The 22,973-nt window shown below is 42.9% G+C and overlaps 1 protein-coding gene across 1 annotated transcript in view; it reads right to left on the bottom strand.

The window, feature by feature from the left end:
* PECAM1 (platelet and endothelial cell adhesion molecule 1) overlaps positions 1 to 22,973 on the bottom strand; it is a 76,575-nt gene that overhangs the window by 9,107 nt on the left and 44,495 nt on the right. The window contains exon 15 of the mRNA XM_065415330.1: positions 19,439 to 19,461. Coding sequence (XP_065271402.1) covers positions 19,439 to 19,461 — 23 coding nt within the window. The remainder of the gene's footprint in view (positions 1 to 19,438; positions 19,462 to 22,973) is intronic.

Raw genomic sequence — 22,973 nt, forward strand, 5'->3', positions numbered from 1 at the left:
GGTCCCAGTGATCTCAGTGAATGACCTGGCTTATTCCTAAATCTTCTTATTTCCCACCTCTGCTTCCCAAAGATCTTTGACATCCAGACATGGGGCCCCAAGTTTTCTAAAGAGCTGGAGGCCAAATTTTAAACCGCTCAGCCCCCACAACCACAGCCAAATTTTCAAGAGCATTTAGAGCCCATCAGCTCCAATTGTGACACTGCCTGATTTTCCAAAAAGCTCAGCACCTAATGCGCACATTTGAAAATCTGGCCGTGGTTGTGTGTGCTGAGCCATTCTGAGAATTCCAGCCATGGAACTTGATTCTCCCCTACCTTGCCCCTTGTGCAGTAATTTACAGCTGTGCAGAGAGAATGCAAAGTAGATGCAAAATGCTCCCGTTCTGCTCTGGACGCATCTGTGCAGGGGTAAATAACTACACAAGATGCATATTAGTAGAGGATCAGGCCCATAGTGCCCAGTCCTGCTTGTGAGTACAGTAAGCAGGATTTGCCCCTTGATGGCCTCAGTGATTAGAGTTATATAGGTCATCTATTCATGGATGGTAAAGGGTTGGTAATCTGAAAACAGGGCTAGGAAGATGGATCACCTTGTCTATGCTGGTCAGAAAAACCAGTGTTAGCACCTTGCATTCAAGTACTGCACTGAGAACACGCTCTGGCTTACCTAGTTTCAACTTTAGTATGGACAGGGCCCCAGGCTCACAACCCGCCTCTTGAGACTTTGCCTCATGACAGATTTTATAGAGTTTGGCATTTGCTAGGCTTTGAAAAGCTGCTGAACCTTTAACAATACAATGATCTGGCCTGAAGACAAAGTGACCAAACACACTTATATTGAAACAAAGCCCAAAATATGTGTTGTGCATTGTAGAGATTTGGGGGGCTTTTTGTTACTTTGCCTTTTACTTTTAAATAATTTTAAGTTATTTAATCTAGTTTTCTTATTGACCATCTCATTTTAGTTTAGTAACCTGGGCTTGCTGCAATTTTCATTAATTTGACTTACAGTTGCTGTGTCAACTTGGTGCTATGGGTATTTAAAAATGAATATGTGGACAGCCAGTGCAGAGGACTTAAAAGCAAGCTCTGTGCATGCAGTGTCAATAACTGCTTTGTGTAAGGAGGATAGCTAGCATTTGTGCTTACTCTTCAAACTGCACATCACTTGGATAATACCATTTAATTGACAGATTAGACAGTATCACTTGTCTACACAAGCTCCCAATGACAAACGTCATGGTCTATTGCAGGGGTCGGCAACCTTTCAGAAGTGGTGTGCCGAGTCTTCATTTATTCACTCTCATTTAAGGTTTTGCGTGCCAGTAATACATTTTAACGTTTATAGACGGTCTCTTTCTATAAGTCTATAATATATAACTAAACTGTTGTTGTATGTAAAGTAAATAAGATTTTTAAAATGTTTAAGAAGCTTCATTAAAAATTAAATTAAAATGCAGAGCCCCCCAGACCAGTGGCCAGGACCCGGGCAGTGTGAGTGCCACTGAAAATCAGCTCGGGTGCTGCCTTCGGCACCCGTGCCATAGGTTGCCTACCCCTGGTCTATTGTATCAATAGTCCATGGATTAAAGTTCCCCAGAATCACATGGCTACATGTCCTAATCCAGTACTAATTAATAGACACCATAGAGTGCAGTGATCCAATGGTCTCCCTGGCTCAATGTATAAAAGTAGCTTTTATTGACATCTATATTTTTCTATTTTACCTCTCAAGAAAAGGACTCAGACCTTTGCTGATTTGTGCTTAACCCTTTTGTGCTGCTATGTTGTGTCGCTATCATTGCAGCTTCTTTCTCTGATGAAACTGTGTGATTCTGCACTAACTCAGCTATGATTGTTTGTTCCCTTTGTTGGGAGAGCTCTCTCAACCTTCCCACGCAGTATTTCAGTGTATGCGGAGAAAACAAATTACCTGTATAAATGTACACTCATATTTAAATTCAACTTCCCATGAAAGCCACATTCTGATGATTGCTAGACTCTCTGGGCTACTCTTTATGAGAGCACCTCTGATTTCAGGCTGGTGTGCTTCAAATAAGAAAAAGACAATAAAAGTCATTCTTTTTTGGTTCTTTAATTTAGACATGACAGGCATCTGCCCCCTGGCAGTACCCCACAGTCTCGCTGGGTCTCCCCTCCCCAGGGAACCCCCAAAACCCCTATCCCCACCTCACCTCAGTCTTTGGCTACTGCCAGTCACTATCTAGCCCCCGCTCACTGGGGCAGACGGCAGTATAATTGCCACTCATCAGCAGCAAGGAGGGTTTGGACCTACTGCCTCTGCCTACCCTTGGGCTGCCCCTCTGCAACCCCAGTACCTTTCCTGGCCATTACCAAGGCCTGCAGTCTCGGGGTTTTCCAGGCTGGAGCTCCCCAGCTCCTCTTGCCTTCCCCCGGCCCTGCTACACTCCAGGCACCTTGCTCAGCTCCCAGCAGCCAGGCCCATCCCTCTCAACATCTAGAGAGAGACTCTCTGTCTGCTTCTAGCCCACTGTCCTCTTATAAGGGCCAGCTGAGGCCTGATTGGGGTGTGACCCCACCTGTGGCTACTTCCCCCAATCAGCTTATCCTTCCTGGTTCCCTACCACAGCCCTCTCCCAGGGCTGTTTTAAGCCCGTCAGGGCAGGAGCAGGGTTACTGCCCCACTACACCCGCCTTTATAAAATGGTTTGACATCTGTGGATGAAAAGTGCCATATTGGTGCTAAATATTATTATATTACTCAATGCTTTGCATAGCTATTGCGGCGTTTGTCTCAAAAGTTTTGTACAAAAAAAAAAGACTAGTTAACCCTCATAGTGTGATTTAAGTATTATTATCCCCATTTCAGAGGTGGAAGGTCATGCACAGAAAGATGAAGGCCAAGAGCCTTCAAAGTCACTTGACTAAGAGTCAAGTGGGTTGCGCAGGCTGTAATATTGAATTTAGATTAATAGATCCCAAGGCCAGAAGGGTCTATTGTGATCATCTAGTCCAGGGGTTCTCAACCTTTTTCTTTCTGAGCCCCCTCCCTACCCCCTGCCCCCGGCTATAAAAACTCCACGGCCTACCTGTGCCACAACAACTGGTTTTCTGCATATAAAAGCCAGGGCCAGCGTTAGGGGGTAGCAAGCAGGGCAATTGCCTGGGGCCCCATGCCACGGGGCCCCTGCGAAGCTACATTGCTCAGGCTTTGGCTTCAGCCTGGGTGGCGGGGTTCAGGGCCCCAGGTTTCAGCCCCAGGCCGTGGGGCTTCAGCTTTCTGCCCTGGGCCCCAGCAAGTCTAATGCTGGCCCTGCTTGGTGAACCCCCTGAAACCTGCTCGCGGCCCCCCCAAGGGGCCCTGAACCCCTGGTTGAGAACTGCTCTAGTCTGACCTCCTGTATAGCATAGGCCATAGAACTTCCCCAAAATAATTCCTAGAGCAGATCTTTTAGAAAAACATCCTATTGTGATTTAAAAATTGTCAGTGACGGAGAATGGACCACGGCCCCTGGTATATTGTTCCAATGGTTAATTACTCTCACTGTGACAAATTTACATCTTATTTCCAGCTATATGAACATATGCTTAAAAAATTAAAGTATTATTAGGAATAGAAATCAGGGACAACTCCTGCAGTATTTGCTTGAAGAAAACTCCCATCGACAATGGAAACTGCAAGATTTACAGAGCATTCCATCTCATTTTCAAATGTTTAGGAAATGGCCTGTAAATTCTTTGGCCACCAGAGGTCAGAACTGGATTAACACTAGAACACAGGGGCTGCAATGGGTGTTTTTAGATAGAAAGCTCCAATCAAGCGTTGGTATAACAAAGTGGACGATAAGAAAATAGGCTAAATTCAACCCATGTGCATTGAATGAGTCCATTGATCCCATGTGTGTGCCCAGATGTCTACAGGGAGAGAAATTGTAATGAGAAGTTTGACATTATCTTGGGGAGAGAGGTTATTACCAAAATAGTTTGTACCACAATCGCTGTGGCCCACACTGAAGATATGTATTGTCAGGCCTTTTATGGTAAATATGAAAACTGTCTAATTTTAAGTAGATCTTATACTAACGTTAGTCAAATTGCAAAATGGTGCTATTCATTTTACTACATACGGTATAATCTTATATACAAGGTACAAAATATACAGGGAAACATCGTTTATCTGAAACTTGATTCTCCAAAATTCCTTCGTATCCAAAGCAAGGTCACGTTCAGCGACGTGAATCATTTGCATTATAAACTCCTAATCTGTGTTTGCACATGGACCTGCTTTTATTATTAGGAGTATGTTACATACCCAGGACAACTATGTTGTGTATCTGGGACAGAGGGGAGGGAGTGAACAAGTGAGCTTGCACTCTGATCACTTCGACACCCATTAGTTCCCCTGAAGAAAGCTGACTGGGTAATTAGAGATAATTAGATAATCAGGCAGGGGGATAGGTGAGATAATTAGCCCATCAGCCCAGAAGGATAGAGACACAGGAAGGAAATGCAAGGGGAAGGGAGGAATTGGGCTAGCTGAACCCAGGCTCCTAAAGGCCTTAGGGAAGGGAGACCTTTGGTCCCCTCTGGTCCTGAGGAGAGTGCTGAAAACACAGAGGATATTGTAAATAGATTGCTGCATGGGGACTGTAGTGGCGTTGGTAGAGGAAACTCAAACAAATGGCACTGTGAATGCCCCATCCATGGAGTTTGTGCCATTTCTGCAGGGCAAGATAGGGTGACCAGATGTCCCGCTTTTATAGGGACAGTCCGATATCTGGGGCTTTGTCTTATATAGGCACCTATTACCCCCCCACCCCGTCCTGATTTTTCACACTTGCTGTCTGGTCACCCTAGGGCAAGAAGACAGGAGTAAAGGCACACCCTGATCCAGTACAAAAACTCATCAAAAGCTTTTATTTATTTAAAGGAAAAAGCCTTCATCAGTTATGTCAACTTGTGTTTATACAGACAAGTGTGATGTTCACCATAACATTTGGATACCAGAGGGCACACTCCTTATCCCGTACAGAATATTAGATATGCACTTGGCTACAAATATCTGTTACACATAGCATATGTCCCACCCACCCATGAGCATGTTTAAAGCATTGTACCAGGAACTCTTGAATTATTCTATTTAATAAGCCGCTTCAAGAAACATTGCACTGGAAGAGCAAGAAGAAGAAAACAATAAAAAAGTAATAAACATTTCAAGCTCTCCTGCTACTTCTCCTCGCCTCACCCATCTCGTCCTTTAAGTATCTGCTGTGCCTCAAGACAGACTGTGTGAAAAATAATAAAAATACCAGCAATAGAAGAGAACAGGTTAAGCAAGCCACTGAGCATGGGTTTGAGACCCCTTTTGGAACCAGGACTCAAACACAGAGGGGTGCCAAGTGATTATTAAAACTATTGGGTTGCTTTCTAAATTACAAAATAATACAAAGGTACAACATGAAAAATAAATGGGACTAAAAAACAAGGAGGTCTACATTGTGGTTTGACAGCAGCATTTTTCATTGTAATTCCTCTTCCAGCCACCACATTTTATTGACAACTTGGAGTATTTAAAAAAAAAAAATCAGTAATTATGCCCCCAGAATAATGAAAGTTTAAAAAAATTAATAAATTTGCCCTCTGGGTAAGATGTCCTCTTTGTCCCTGGAGGTTTTGGTTCAGCTCCTTCCCTTGTGGGATGGATTGTGTGTGTGTAGGGTCACTTGAGAAGCTCATTGCCCTTCCAGAGGCTGGATGTGTTGTTTCTATGGTGCTTCTAGGCAGGGCCAGCTCCAGGCACCAGCGGAGAAAGCATGTGCCTGGGGCGGCACATGCTAAGGGGCGGCATTCCGTCCATTCTTGGGGCAGCACAGTCCGAGCGGCTTTTTTTTTTTTTTGTACTTCGGCAGTCCAAGCGACTTATTTTATTTATTTATTTATTTTTGCTTGGGGCGGCAAAAATGGTAGAGCCAGCCCTGCTTCTAGGCCCTTCCAATGAAGACAGCAAAGGGCAAACTTGGGACCTGAACTCAGCTCTCCAGCATGACGAAGCACTCCTAGAAGCATTGGCTCTGTCTTTTCTCCATGTGGGCTACTCTAACACGCAGACAGAACAGAAGGGCAGATCCTTGGTTAGTGTAGATTTTCAGAGCTTCATTGACTTCCCCTGAGGATCTGCCCTAGAGCAAAATATTAGTGGTATCTAAACTTTTCCAACCAGTTTAGTGAGAGGCTGGAAGTGGGACCAGGAGAAGAACTTGGTCACAAATTTTATGACAAAAAGATGTTTGGTGGGGGAAGGGTTGGTCAAAAACATTTTTTTCCACAGAAAAAATTTTCAACTGAATTATTCATTTTCTGGAAAATATGAACAATTTTGGGGAAATCTCCTGGAAAAAAATTGAAATAAAATTTTTCAGGAAAAAAATGGAATTTTTCAGAGTTTTCTAATTTCTATAAATTTTAAAGGTTGTCAGTTCTTCCCCCCCACACACACACACACACTGAATTTTCCATCTTTTGCCAGTTGGAAAAATGTAACAAAGTGTTAATTTCAGAGAGAAAGCACATAATTCTTAAATGTGAATTAAGTGCAACACGTAATAGCGAAAGTTACTTTTAAAAGTCAAAAGTTGTTGCTCACACACACACACACACTTTCTAAATGGTTTCCCAAATGGAAAAAGTTGGGAACAATAAGAAAGTTGGGGCAAAGTTACTTTCTTACATTTTTAAAATTTCCATGGGAAAGTCAGAATTGCCCAACAGGAAAATTTCCAAGGGAATTCCAAGCTCTCAAAGCATTTCCAGACAGCTCTAACTAGGACATATATCCCAGATGAATATTTTTGAGGCTAAGCCTCCCCACCACTACTTATCACAAAGTCTTGAAAAGTTGTATTTACAAAAGTTTTGCCATATAAATACCCTTACTGGTGCATTGGATGACCTGAGTCAGTCCACCCAGGTGCTGTGCAAGAAACATTAATATTTTGCATTTCATGGCATCCTCCATTCCATGATCTCAAAGCACTTCACAAAGCATAAAGGCAAAATAGTCAATACTGGACACCGATTTTCACTGCCACAGTTTTTAGGTGCTCAATTTGAGACATCTAAGGGCGTGATTGTCACAGGTGCTGAGCAACCACAGCTCCCATTGACTTTGGCTGAAGTGGTGCGCGCTCAGCACCTTCGCAGATTAGGTGCATGGTGTCTCAGGTGCTGCACCCAAAGTTCAATAGTGGCTTTTGAAAATGTTGCCATTACTTAAGCTTCACAGTCTCCCTGGGGGATAGAGGAGTGTTGGCTTCATTTCACAGATGGGAAAACCAAGTCAGAATCTTGGGGGATTTATAGTGTCTTCTATGGGGGAAGGAAACCCCCTCATCCTGTTGAGAGATTAAGTAGGAAAATTCACAAATTGGAACTCAAGCTATCCCTGTGCAGGGACGAACGGGGCCCCTTGATGAGCAGTGACTTTGTATCACATGCAGTAAGGTAAATTATTCAAATCTGCAAATAACTCTAGCAAAAATCAGTAATGCTATGGCAGCTCCAGCAAGGGATGAAATTACTAAACACCATGAGCCACAGTTGGCAATCTCAAAAATAATAAGGGAAACATCATTAAGCACTTAGGAAGGGGAAGAGAAATAAATTTCTTCTGGGCCCTCTGAATTTTGCAATTTCTCTTGGAAAGTTTAGCACAAGCCAGGGGGGTTACCGTGCCAAGATATTCCAGGAAAAATCCTAACACAGCTGAGTGTTTTCTGGAAATCACGTAGTGCCCAAACTTGGTCTCATTTAAATCAATGACAAAACACCTATTGATTTCAGAGGGAGCAAGGTTGGACCTTTAATGAGGTTTCAGTTAGGATTAAGCAACAGAAATAATTGTCTATAATTTCTTAGGATACATTTGAACACAGGGCTGGATTTAAGTACCCACAAAACCAGTGACCACTTGGAGTGCCTGCTTCAGTCCTATGCCAGCAGCAATAGGATCGGAATGGGAAGGAAAGTTACCACCCGATTCCCAACCAGGCAGCAGAATAGATTTTTAAGGATGAAGAACACTGAATTCCTTTCTGTTCAACTCCACAGTCTGACTAATAGGATTGCTGTGTGCTTTGCAAGCTAGGGAATTAGTAGGTTCTTCTTCCACTTGCAGATGACTGTGACTGTGTAAGGAAAAAGAGCAAATAAAATGGAAGTTCAAAGCTCAAAAAAGAAATCTACATTATCAGTAAGATGGCTGGCCTCTGTGTAACAAGTCTGGTCCAGTTCCCAGTGGACAGTTGTCCATAATACAAAAACCAGCTCCCCCTGTTGGCACTGTTATTGGCAGCTTCAGAGAGGCCCACACTGGATGGACACAGAGATAAAAGTACCCTCTCACCTCCACAGGTGAATGATCAATTCAGGTCACAGGATTATTTTTAATTCATTCTTTAGAAAAATATCAGTGTGTTCATCATGTAAATAATACAGTGATAACGCTGTATCATCCCAAAACTGAAGGAGATACAGTAAGCGTCATTAATTCCAGTAACAATTTCATTTAGCAACATGAAGCCTAAGAAATCTCAATCATACCAACCCCAAGCATTCAAGAGTCTGGAGTCAGGGTGCAAAAAAAATCCAGCAAACCAAAACAAAAAATACCCCCACAACCATGAATTTTTTTAAAAAGAAGCTTTGAGTAACTTTTATTTGGCATCTGGTTTCTGAGCTGTTGGCATGTACCTGGGTCATGTTTCCAGGCTGTTTTCTGTAAAACTGAGAGCCTGAAACTTTGAGTTGTCATTTAAAAAAGAAAGTGATTGTCTTCTTGTCCTCCTCACTTGACTCCAGAAGCTGGAGCTCTAGGAAAAGCATCTAATATCATGAGATTTCTGATAAAGTCATGAGCTGGCAACACTGAGATCCACTCATCATTTGTTTTTCAAAAGGAACACCCATGATATCTTTGTTGATGAGGAAAAGCTAAACCCACAGCATATACAAGACATCCACTTGAAAATTGTATATTGGTGAGGCAGATTGGGGGAAGCTGCCACACCTGTCCTGGGGAACAAGAGGGTTTCAATCACCAGAGATCTCTCTCCATCACCTTTCAGAGGCTGCCCTAATTTGTGCTCCTGCTTCAAAGGAGCAATAGAGCTTTGAAGGAATTCAGAATAGCCAGAGCATAAGAGCTTCTCGACAAACATCTCAGTCCTCTTCCAACCTTTGCTCATGCCCTGTCCCAGAATGCCGCCTGCACCTGTGAAGTCACAGAGCTCCCTGTGCTGGAGGAATTCCCCACAGTGCCCCAACACCTGCCCTGCAGCTGCTTTCTACTAGCAAGGGCCATATCACAATGATGAATAGGGCCCTTAAATTCACACAAGAGTGGTGGGGGGGAAGGGCAATGCTGGATTTCACAGACCGTTTAGAAGTATCCCCAAACTGAAGAAAAAGTTACCTTTAGAATTTCATTCCTTCAAAGCTCTATTGGGCCCTAGTGACTAAGATAACGAGTGAGTGAATGTTGCAGGCTCAAGCCTCACAGCCCGAAACAGCCATGTAGCCATGGTTGAGAATTCCTGCCCCTCAGTCTGCGCTGTACTGATAGATTCCAGGAATCACACTTCTGAAAGCTGTTGCATTGTCTTCTGAAATTATTATTAATTTCCTCCTGGCAGCATTCTCCCCATCTGCTGCTTTTCCCATGGAGACTTCTTGGCTTCTGACTTCTCTAGCTTAACACAAGAGGCTGGCTCTGTGTTCTCTTTTTCCACATTTTGCAGAATCAGTGCTTGCACTTTAATGATGACCAATTCAAGCAGCCTCATATGTGCTTTACATTAAGGGGATCTAGGTTTCCTTTCTATTTGCTCTTTCACTGTGTAGCCCCATGGAGAACAATCCCCTTGTGTCATTCTGGGACAGAGAGACTCTACTCACTCTCTCTCAACATATTGGCTAAAGATTTCTATGGGACACAAGAATAAGGCCAGTGGTTTTGGACACAAGTCTCCTACAAACTGTCTTAAATTTGTTTAAACTGGCTGCTGTTGCTAGTATGTTTTCTGCAAGTGAGGCTCGGAGGTCAAGCAAACCGGATCTGCATGCCTGAAAATAAGCCATCTAGTAGAAAATTGGTGTCTGAGGCAACAAGGTCTGTTCCCCCTCTCAGACCTGGAAACTCTAGCTCTCACCACTGGGAATTACACATGCAGGACCAGTTCTATGAAGTGATTTAACCGGTTGCTTCTCACACTATTGTGTAAAATGAATCTCATGAAACAACAGCTCCATTCTGTCTTATGCAAAATGGTATCCCCCAGTCGCTCTTCGAATGGAACTGAGGCTAGGGGATGAGGAGGATGAACTGGGGCTTTTGTAAAAGACCCCTTTCCCCCCTGCTTTTTAAGGTGAATACTTACAGCACACTTGGTTTTACATTTGCTGAGCCAGACTTGGTGAGATGCTAGAAATCTGAAGAACTAAACCAGCAGATTTGTAATGGCTCATTGTTTTGAGTCTTAATTGAATATGGGCACTGTTTCAACAACAGACAAGAATCTTTCCCAAGTGTTCAGTTTAACAGGTTAACAAATGAGGCTTGCTTGGCATCTGAAGCCACATTCTGTGGAACAGGAAGCTGAACTCATCATGTATGACTGTTCTTTGTTTAGTGGGTAGGTACATTCACTTTGTCTGCAGCAGAGAAGTTTACTGATCTATTCCCCAGCATGCCAGTGACACACTCCACTTCCACACACAAAAGTGTTCAAACCAATTCACATGAACGATTTCCCTTTATCCCTGAGCACCTCCCTAACCAGAGTTACCCTCCCACTGCCTCTCTCAGTCCCCAAGGGCTCCAGGACAGGCTCTCTTGGTTCAAGAAACCAGCCCCTAGGACATAGTGCAAATATGCCATAGCAAGAGTCCCAAAACATAGTCCATTTATCACCCCCAGTGCACGCAGGCTTTCAAATCCCACAACATACAATCCCTCAGCCTAGCACATACCACATTCCAGAATCTTCCACCACACCCAGACTCTTCTGCCAGACAAGCACGCCAGCCCTCCCTGCTGTTGTGTAACCCCAGTCTTCCCAGCAGGCACATCCCACTACCAACACTCTCCTGGGAGTTTGTCTTCACCAGGGAAGCAGCCATCACTCTCCCTGTGCTATTAACCAGTCATCTCAGACAAGCCCACAGGTAGACCTAGCCCTCAGCCCTCTCCAGCACGGAGATGTCAGCAGGTAAGCTCTCCCACTGTCCTTGCCTTCAGCTCGCTTTAGCCCTTAGCTCCAGCTCAAGAAGATCAGCCAGCAAATGCCTTGCCTTGCCCTGCCCTCTCCTTCTCCCACTACTGCTGCCTTCTTCAAGAACTTCCCACAACTCTAATTCTCCCTGATCCTTTATAGCCCCAAGTTCTGCCTTGCCCTCTTAACTGGACAAACTGGGAGCACCTGTACTGGCATGGAGGGAGGGGGGAAGGGCTGGATCTGTTTTATTAAAGGGCCCAGCTACCCTGTGACACGTTCCAAGAACCAGATGGAGTAGATGAATCTTTCAGCAGGGTAAAGAAATGGTTCAGCCTAAACTGTTTCTGTCTGAAATACTTCGCACCGGTGTGGGCATAGACAAGATGAAACAGCCCCACAGGCTCCTTGCTGCTCCATGGTGCACTGGGAGTCTTTTGAAACCTCCAAGAGTCCACTGGTTCTGGGAGCCATGCCTGGGACTGTAGGATAGATTTCTGGAGGGCCTTTTAACTGAAGTGGTTTTGAGCAGCACTAATGTGAATGTGGGGCAAGCCTGCAATGGTTCTTAAAGTGATTCAGCATGGCTGGTGTGGACACACTTGTTTGAGATTAATCTGGTTCATGACAACAGGTTCAGCTATTTCAAGTTGACAGAGTTTGGGCAGAGTCCATGCTTTCCCCCACGTTCTGTGACATGCTCTGTTCATTGATATCCCCACAGTTTACCATTAATAATAACCCGTCCACACAGCCACTTGTGATTTGCTGATAAGAAAAACATCCAAGGATGCAAAGTTAAGTTCAAAGATTTCTTTATTAAAATACCTTTTCCAAATTCACTGTAATAACATTTGAGGAATTTTTTGGGGGGTGGGAGGGTTTGTGGGATGCTTGAATGTATATTTGCCAACAGAGATGTGCTACAAAGCCCGTTGTTGTTTGTGAAAGGTTTAAATGTTTTATGATACAAGCAACCTTTTCCTAGGGAAAAATAAATTAAAAAGATATTAGTAAGAAACTGAACAGTTTAAGCTTGGTGGGAGGGGGGCAAAAAAAATCCTTTGCTTTCAAAGGAGATATATATCTTTTCTGTTCCAGAGCCTTTGATAAAGAGTTTAAAGCAGTAAATATATATATATATATATATGAATCCATATGTCATCTCTTTGTAAGAATGACTTAGATCCTTGTTGATTTAATTATTTTAAATGCTATTTGTCATTTAATACAAGAGCCTTCTTATCTATGTCCCTGATCCTGCAATTGAATCTGCAGTGATACATGGGAACAGATTGCAGGATTGGGACCCACTTTACAGTTTGAAAAAGAAAATCTCTGTTTGGGGTTTTTGTTTGTTTGTATTTTCTTGGCATCAATAAACCTGAGATTAGCATGAACTGCAAAGTTCTGATCTGGATCCAAACTTCTCCAAAGTTCTGGAGTATTTGCATCCAGGGCTTTGTTTGAACCCATTGTTGAAACAGGGAACAGCTACCTTAGTGGGATCTGGATGTAGTGCCAATCTTCAAAAGCAAGGAATCAAGGTGTTGGTTTGGCATATTGTAGAGATAAGGTAGGGCCAGGTATGAGGTTACAATCTGGACCCAAATAAGCTTCTGCACTTCATTAAAGTTTGGGGATGGGATTTGGATAAGGGTTTAGCTTCAGGTCCAAATCTGATGACCCAACATCTGTGATCTATATTTTGTCTAATCTGGACTGTGATGTGCAGTCATTCTTTCAAGAGAGAACCAATATGCCAACCAGCTCAATGAGCAGTGAAACTTTTAGATACAAGAAGTGATTTAACAAAGAACAAGGAATATTTGTGTCTCTAATAATGTAGGCATTATTTAATGTAGTAAAGTTCTGAATCGCTGTACAGTTATTAAGTTTTTAAAAAGCCCAGAATGTACTCTTACTCTATACTCCCACCTCCCCAGAGCAGGATGAAATGGAGGATAGAGAAACAAAACTCTTTTAGTGAGAGAAATGAACCATGTGGGGGACATGGCATTGGGTTCCATAGGCACTTTCCCATTCGAAACTTTATTCGTAATTTTTTTTAATTACATGCTTTAGGAATGTCCCTGTTGTTCACCCTGAGGAAACGAACATTGAAGAGAGGAGGCTGGCAGGTTCATAAATAAGTGCCATAGAGCTTTTGAAACAGGCACATCATCTCGCATCTTGTTTTTGTCTCCCAGCAGTTGATGTTTCCGATGAATCTTTTAAGTGGCATCAGGAGAACCTTCTATTCTCTATTGGCAATGAGGAGGGGGAAAAAAGCTAATAAGCATAAATTAAAAAAAAACTCTTGGATCAATGAAATTGCATAAAGAGATGAAATATAACAACAACTCTTTCCAAGAGCTGCACAATAAGCTAAACAATCATCATGTCTCCTCTCTAAAGTCATTTAACATCTCCATGGTACGGAGAGGAAACTAAGACACAGTGATATTTAGGCTAACATTTTCAAACTGCTTGCCTATAGTTAAACACTTAAATCTATGTTTGGGCACTGACTAATAAATAAGTGGCTAGATTTTCAGTTCTGCAAGTGGGTGGAGAATTGGAGACTTTTGTCTCCAGGATGGTACATTTTGTATTAGTACAAATGTACACCTGAAAGTACAGCGTGTCCTAAGTGATGCTAATCAGTCCACGTTCACCACCAGGACAAAATAAAACAAACAAACAAGTAAAAATGACAGGGGAGAATATGAAGTCAGAATGTATGGCTGCAGCAAATCCAACACAATACCAAATTAGTATTTGGCGAAGTGGCTATCTCATTGTTAAGATATTTCCTTCAATATGTTTTCAGAAACTAAGACCATTAAATAACTTAGAAAGATTGCCAGCTCTGATTCCAGGAAGGAAACCTCCTCCCAGTTCCTCTCTGAGTAATTCAATTAATTTACTCCAGACACTTCCAAGCTGATTTTAGGTAAAAAATAATTCAAAGACACCCGTTTCTTTTGCAAACGCTTCCTATGGATGGAACTTAAGATCTAAAATCCTGTAGCAGACAAGAAAAAGAGAAGAGGCCACAAGCCCAGAGTTTGGATCTAGTTCTGAATATCCCTCAAGTCCAATGTGTTGAGGCCCAGGTTACTTTGGTCTGTGCCCCTCTCTAATCAGAACTTGGACTGCAATTTGATTTTAACCCATTTAAATAATTCAGGCTTTGACTGGATTTGTCGAACATATCACCCTCATTGACTTAAATGGGATCAAACCCTTACTGTGAATCTGTGAAATGTAACCCTTTGTTGTCAATGTGTGGCATTTATTAAAGCACTGGGCTTACTTTTATCATGGCCTCACACAGCATGGAGGGAGCAAAGTTCTTCATTGTTTTCATGCTGGATTAGACTTATTCTGACAGTGACACAACTTCTTATGGGTTGGGGTTGGAGTAATGGAGGTGTGAGAGCTCATTATAAAGCTGTTTTCTTCATTTTTTTCTTCAACGCAGCAATTCTTGGCTTTGCCTTATGACTTCCTCACCATTAACGCAGAACATCATAATTTAATAGGTTTATTAGAAGCGAGGTGGGAGAGCATTACTTGAATTTGGAGTAAGAAGCAGACACTAAGGATCAGATTTCAAGCACCCACAACTGTCGCTGAAGTCAAAAGGAAGGCATGTGCTCCCACCTCTGAAACCCAGACTCCAAATAGGGGTTCGGTCCCACAGTCCTTACTCCCTTCTGTCCCCCCCAATACATTTGTATGGTGTATTGCCACAAAAATCCCCACTGTGTCATGTTCTCTCCATGAAAATGTCAAATCATGAGTCTTCAAGACCTACACTCTGACATGTAGCTATAGCCAGGAAACCTGCTACCTGGGCATAACGTTCTTTCCTGAACATGTTCCCTTTGATTAGGATGCCACAGTGTCAGGCCTGGAGACCAAAGGCCTCTATCCACAGATCAGGGGCAGCAAGAGCAGCAGCAGGGCCAGTCTCCCCTGCAGAGAGGTCTTCCACCTCCCCCAAGCTCTTCTCCAGACCTCTAAAGTAGAAAACTGCCTGTAGAGGAAGGTTAAGCCACTTGATCAGGTTATTAGGACTCTTTTCGCTTTGATAGGCAGGGTCAGCAACTCCCCTCAGTCGGACTCTCCCTGTGAGGCATTGCAGAGCATAGTGCTGCAGGAAAATAAGCTACAGAAGTAAAGTACTTCAATAAAATGAGGAGAAAAGGCACGGCCAGAGTCTCTCCGTCTCTTTTCTCTCTGCACTTTTATGTTGCCTGAGCAATGTTGAGAAGAAGAAAGAAAGAAAGAAAAAAAAACCCGAGGAAATTCACTTTCTGATCCCCACTGTGGCTCATTTATGTGGAGAAGAGAAAGAAACACTTTGGATTGCTCCTGCTCAGCAGGCAAAAGAACCAAGGCCTGATGCTGCTTTTTATCCAGAGATGGCCCTGCAAGCAGAACTGGGCCCCGTTGGCACAAGCCCTGGTGATTCAAATAGCTATTTAATCAGGAGAAGTTACAGTATTTAACTGCAACAGGGATGCCTAGCGAGGTGTTTCCTGTCCGATAATGTTATGTCAGAGTTTCTAGGGGATGCCTGTGTGTTGTGCAAGTGCCATTTCCTGGGAAGTATCGTGCTCACCCTCAGGGTTTAAGTTTAGTGGCACATGTACATCCTGATCCTGCACATCTATGTGCTGTCAATGTGAACCCCAAGGGCATATTGCTGGGGAAAACTCAGGTAACATGCACAGCTTGTTCCAAAGCAGGTTTTTCTTTTGTATATTGATGAGAAACTAAAAATGTTTGCGACCGTCTGTTGAATTTTACAGGGGATCTTATTACTCCTTTCCAGATGCGAACAGGGATTTGTGCGAGCAAGGAAAAGGCAGCCCTAAATCCAACTCCTCTCAGCTTGTCAGGAGATGGTAAAATGTCAGGGCCCAATTAATTAAAGCCAAAATTATTTACATAGGGTGCTGAGGTGTTTTCACTGCATCCCATTCAAGAACCAAAGCAGCCTCAATATGGCTCCAGATAATGGCTTCTAGACTCAATTTTGGTAATAGAAAAAAGTTATCAAAATTATCAATTATCATAATGATGGCACATCGATAGCACCTTTCATCCAAGATCTCAGAGTGCTTTGCAAACATGAATTAATGAAGCCACTCAGCACTCTCGTGAGGGAGATATTAAATTCCTTTTGCCCAACTGTCAAATAGTGATGAGTGATTGGGTCAAGGCCAAACAAGTCAATGACAGAGCTGGACACAGAACCCAGGAGGACTGACTGTCCCCTGGCTCACACTTACTCTATACCTTACAAGCATTGGGAAATACCTGTGTAAGTTCTATACAGCAAGGGCTCAGTTCATGTTAGCAGCTGGAGTGTATGTGGAACTCTGCTTTATGTAGCAGTTATGGATAAGGGTGCAAACAAAGGCCCCAATGCTGCATGCCCAGAACCTCTCACTGAAGTCAAAGGGTGCAGAAGATATGTAGGCTTGGCTCCAACAGGCAATCCAGAGCACTGAGAAAGCACAATGCCTCCCATTCAGGTTCACACCAGCTGTTTGCTGCAGTGACTTCTCTCCACCTTCTCCTGTGTATACTGAGCCCTTATCCCAGGCACAGATTTAAAAAAAAATCTCCTCTGTGATGCCATGAGGTTGCATCCTTGCAACTGGGAGGAGAACTAGGCTTGATTTATTTTTAGAAGATAGAGAGCAAAGTAAAACCCCAAACCTTTAAATGACAATGAGAAATAAACCCCATTTGCCTGTAAAAATCTGCCTGTTTATTGCAACACACTCCGTGACCTTCAATGCTCTGCCAATGGACTGTAAACAATACAGAAGTTTTCTTTTGTAGCCCATGTGGACTTGAATGCTGATGGAGGGTGGAGGGCCATGCCTTTCAGAGCCTGAGAGCAAGTCTATACTACAAAATTAAGTCAACTTAAGTTATAGCGACATACAGCCACTGCAGTAATTAAATCGCTTTTACATGTCTGGCCTACGCTCCTTATGTCGGCAGTGCATGTCCTCACCAGGAGCACTTGCACAGAGTTAACTGTCAGTGTGGTGCATTGTGGGACAGCTTCTGAAAGGCAACAAACAGTCAATGTAAACAACGCAGTGTCTACACTAATACTGCGTCAACCTAACTACATCGACCGAAGAGCTACGCCTCTCCTGGAGGTGAAGTTATTAAGTCAGTGTAGCGGGTGGGTTACATCAGTGGGAGCTACATTTTAGTGTAGACGCTTACAGAGTTAGGTTGACGTAAGGCAGCTTATGACGACCTAACTCTGTAGTGTAGACCAGGCATGAATGTGTATTGTTAGCTGTCGTAGAGAGTGCTACTGTGATTGTTATTTACAAGTCTCTTATTTGCTACAGTTGTTTTTTTTAAGCAAATGATCCAGAGTCATATAAAATAAGTGGCAGGAAAAATACACTCCCGCGTCCCGCCCTGTTTTTTGGGAGGGATCTTATACGTACATGCACATTCCTCTTCTGCAGGCTTCTGCTCAGGGAACCAAGGAACTCTGAGCCTGGGGCTGGCCCTGCCTACCACTGAGACCGCCTCCATCCAACAGGTATCTGTGCTCTACCAGCTGCCTTTTAGGGATCCAACCATCTTGTCTAAGATCAGGAGGCAGCTGGGCCTCTGCAGTCTCCCTCAACATGTGGCAGTTCCTCCCTCCTTTTCTTTTTCAAGAGTTACCTTTGAAAACTCCCTGTTCTTGAAATCAAATCCTAGAGGACTATAATGGGGGTTTTGCCGGAGTAAGGACTGAGCAAAAGACCTCAGAGTTTAGCCTCTGGATAGGATCCTCCTCTCTTTCTCTTACTCTCTTTAGTCTTATGAGGGCAGATTTTATCATAGTATGGTTTCCATTGTGTGCTTCTCAATTATTTTTTAAAAATAAGATTATAAATATATCAGGGCAGGGACTGTCTCTTCCTGTATGTTTACCCAGTGCCCGGCCCATTTTGGGTGCTAGCACAACAGCACTAGTAATAATAATTAATAACCATGATATTACTGAACAGCACCCTGGGGATATAGTCGGAAAGTATTTGATAAATAACGTTAATGTCGTTATTTCTGGAGTGCTTGTTCTTTGTCTTTTGCATTTCAGCAGAGCCAAGTGATCATTCATTTGAGGCATTTAGCCACTCGTTCTCTCCACAAATTGGCTTTTCCTCTGATTAGTTTGGTGTTCAAAGCTATTCACCGTATCATTTCTTGACTGGTAGATTGTCCATGGAATTTGAGCTGCGATGGTTAGTTTGGCTGGGCTCTTACATCACATGGCGTTGCTCCGGTTCCCTGATTGGATGATCGTAATAACGTCAGCATTTGCTTTCCATTAATATTTGTTTAGAATGTCACAGTCTCAACCAACAATCCTGCCAGTCGGCCCGTCTTCTAATATCCTGGTTGAAGGTGCTACATAGCACAGGTCAGGAGCACAGACAGAGTTGAATGCAAGCTTCTGCTCAAGCCAATAGTCACAGTCAGGAAATCACCTCGCTCTACACCTTAAGAAGGAAATCACATCTGCAAATGGTAAAAATCTCCCAGTGTATGTGTGTGCATGTGCTTGCACACTCCTTGGGAAGGCGACTCAGTTGGTGCTAGCCCCGCTGTAGTTTTTCCAGCTAAGGTTCTAAACACCCTTTCTTCATTCGCCTCTTTTCCCACTTGACACTGACGCTATTACTCCATAGACTGGCCAGCCCAGCAAGCCCTCATATCCATCCTCAAGTGATTCAGCACCCAACATGCTCTTGAATACATCAGCCCAGTGGAAGTCTGAGGACATTCCCAAGCTTGGCTCTGCTGTGTCAGAGCGCACACCCCTGCAATCAAGCCAAATCTGCACAGTTGTGTATTTTAATGTGTAAACTCCCCTATTGAAGAGTCATCATGGACCTACTGTGCTTTATAGTGGCTTTCTCAAATACCAGTTATTTCATATGACTTTTAGTGCTCACTGCTATATAAATATATCAGAGAAAACCTGGCCAATAAGGATATAAATGAAAGTGCTAAGCAGTACATTTCCAACGTATTGTGAACAATACAAAAATATAATAACCCTTCAATGCTATTTCACTGATCTAACAGTTATCCTAATCTAATTTCCCAATCTCTTATTCCTCAAATAAAATGTATACTTACAGAGTGTCTGTTTTCCCCAGAATCTGCAAAATAAAATATAGTTTAAAAATTGAATGGCACATTTCAAAGGGATCAGCTTTACATACAAATAAATGAGAATTCAGGGTTAAATTTTCTTGCATTGCACTTGGTAATTTTGCAGTGACATAAACCAGCTAGCTGGGAAGTTAGAAAGTGAAGATCCCCAGTCCAGCAAAGCACCTAAGTATGTGTTTAATTTAAGTACAAGAGAAGTCTCAATGATTTCAAAGGCTGACTTCAATAGACCTGTAGCTCCTGTTGAACTGCTTGGCTAAGCATCAAGTTGTGACTGGTTTGGTGGAAGTTACTCCCCCACACCTGCTCCATGTGGGGACTCAAAAAGGCAGAAGTCTGTCTGAGTGACAAAACATTCCCTCCTGAGAATACAAGCAGCTGTTGCACATGACAGAAACTTCCTTTTAGCGGCAAGTTATCATGGGTGATATGCTTTACTTCCCACTCCTAGATGGTTTTTCTGATACAGGCTGGGTGAGGTAATATCTTTTATGGGACCAACTTCTGTTGGTGAGAGAGAGAGAGAGAAGCTTTTGAGTTTACACAGAGCTCTTCTTCAGACCTGGGAAACTCAGAGTGTCACAGCTAAATACAAGATGAAACAGATTGTTTAGCATAAGTAGTTAACACATATTTCAAAGGACCATTCAAGATTCAGTGACCCTAGTGCCAGGGAGGGAAGTGGTCAGAGAATCCTGAGAAGGGTACAAATGCCAAAGAAAAAGGAGATCCCCCAAAGGTACCCAAGATTTAATTAATAAAAAGATTATTTAGCCTGGTCCAAAGCCCCCCGAAGGCAACGGGCGACTTTCCACTCAACTTCAGTGGGCTTTGGATCAGGCTCTTTGTGTTTATGGATTTAACTATTGCCATCTGAAAAAAAAAAACACACAACACTTTTGTGTTGGTAAGGAAATGTTCTAAAAAGTGGGTATGTAGCGAGGTTAGAAGAGTGACTCTGATCTTTCTTTTAGATGGGGTTATCAGACTTGGTTAAAGTACTATGTTTGTGTGATCTACTGATCCTTGTTGCACAGGAGATACACACTAGTGTTCAATTCCAGTGAATGCTTTTTGGCACAATGAGGTTCACTGAGGAATGGCCAGGGCAAGCAAAGTGGACTAGTACAGTACATAGAGCAAGGGATTGGGGTCAGGACTTTGCATTAATCCTGGCTCTGGCGCAAATTTGCTGTGTGAATTTGGACAAGTCACTTAACCTCCCTTTTGCGCAGTTTACCCATTTTTAAAATTGCATATAATAATCTTAACCTACTCCACAGGGTGTGATGCTTAATTAATTCAAGTTCAAAAAGCCCATGGAGGTCCTTGAATGAAAGACACTAGGCAAATACAAAAAGATGGTGGCTATGACTAGTGAACAGTTTAGTAGATCTCATTCTGAAGATGTTTTCTTTGACATCCAATATAAATTCACCTTTGTTCAGTTCATCCTGTTACTCAAAGTTGTATGTTCTTGTACCATGATAAATAATTCCCCTCACAGTTTCATGGCTATGCCAGTCACATTGTTGTGACCAGTTGAGTCCCTTTTTAGCTAAGTAGATGTACATAAGATTTCTATTTTCAGCATTTTTATTACATTAGAATTATGACTGTCTTATTTAACTGTTCATTTACATTCCAGGAGTTCTGCCTAAAGAAAGTGTTGCTTGGTGTCTTTAATCCTACCAATGGAGCTCAGGAATCTGAGTCTGCGCTCAGTCACATTGTTTTTATGCCAGTGCAACTCCATTGACTTCAATATAACATTGGACCTAATAGTCTTATCCCGTCTGAGAGGAGCAAAAGAAAAGCTTTTTGGAAAATATGCAAAAGCTGGATTGCTGGAAGTAGATACAGCTCAAAACAATAATGCCATTTACCCACTGCTAGATCAAAGTTGAACTTGAAGTGGACAAAAACTAACTATATTATTTATGAAACAGCTTATTAAGGAGAATGCATGCAAAGCCTCAGTCACTGTGTATTGTGCGATCCCAAAGGAGGAAATTATAAATTTTACATATTTCCCAAACTTCAAATGGACAGATGTTTGCTAATCCAAAGCTACTTTGTCCTATGTGACAACAACAGATCACCCATCGTCTTGTAACTGTGTCACCCAAGATCAAAAGGCATGTGGCCAATAACTAATTGGGTTTCTAGGTAAACACCATTGCTCCTGCCAGGGGAATGTCACACACTGCGTTTGTGGTCCGAGGGACACCACTTTAGCTGTTAGAGGTTTAAGTGATTTCTGCAAAGTTGTGAACCAGGTAAACACAAATATTCTGTACTTAAAGTTTAGGGCTGCCTAGGTGGTGCTTTTTGCAGAAGCCATCAGGTCATTAATATTTTACAAAACTTTTTTTCCTTATTGTAACCTTTAAATACATTTACAGTGATTTATTTATCTAAACCAAACTGGATTTTATTGTTACGTTGGGAAATACTGGTGTTTTCGAAGGAAACAGCGTTTACTCCTATTAAAGGAGGCAGGAAAAGATGCAGAGACATTCTGCGTTCTGATCACATATAAGTAGAGTTGCCAGTTTTCTTCCAGAGCAGCGGCAATGGGTTCTGTTATGGGCACCAGGGAATAAATGACCTGAAGTTACAATTCCTGTGACTGCGGAGATATTTGCCAAGTATTAAAGAGGTAGCATACATGTATGAGTTACTGAGGGACTCAAAAGTTCTTGTTTTTTTCTCAGTAGTGTATTAGGCTCAAATAATACATTTGCATGATGGAAACAAATACTGAATTTGCCACATAGCATGAATGCCAGCCCCGTTAGGCTTTGCCATATGTTTCCAAATATAGCTGCTGGGTATTTGGGAGCATACAGGCCCATTCACACGTAGAGAGAGATTTGCAAGTCTCATAAATATATACCAACCAGTCAGAGGCACTGTTTAAACTCAGTCATGTGTCCGTGATGGATTGATTGAGAGTATAGAGAAGAGGGGGGCTAAAGAGTGATCTCAGCTAAAGCAAGAGAAGCCTGCAGTAGCTCCATAGCACAGATTGTATAGCCCCAAGGATGCCATTACACCCGGGTACACACATATTTTGCCTTAAATTTGGGGTTCAGCTCAACCCAGAAACTCCATGCATACGCAGATGGGGCTGAAACCACAAGCTTTGCCTGGTTAAATATATGGAGATATACCTATCTCATAGAACTGGAAGGGACCTCGAAAGGTCATCGAGTCCAGCCCCCTGCCTTCACTAGCAAGACCAAGTTCTGATTTTTGCCCCAGATCCCTAAGTGGCCCCCTCAAGGATTGAACTCACTTCGGCTGAAAATTAGAAGCATGCCCACAGTACAAAATTTGGGTCCAGCTTTGAACTTTGCATACCCCACAATTGAGAACTGTTCAGCTCCAGGTTTCCGTTCACACATTCAGGGCCGGCTCTGGCTTTTTTGCCGCCCCGGCGGCCGGGGGGAGGGCGGCCGGAGCCCTGGGAGGAGGGCGGCGAGCCCCAGCCGGG

The sequence above is a fragment of the Emys orbicularis genome, chromosome 13 (assembly GCF_028017835.1).
Source record: "Emys orbicularis isolate rEmyOrb1 chromosome 13, rEmyOrb1.hap1, whole genome shotgun sequence".
Lineage (NCBI taxonomy): Eukaryota > Metazoa > Chordata > Testudines > Emydidae > Emys > Emys orbicularis.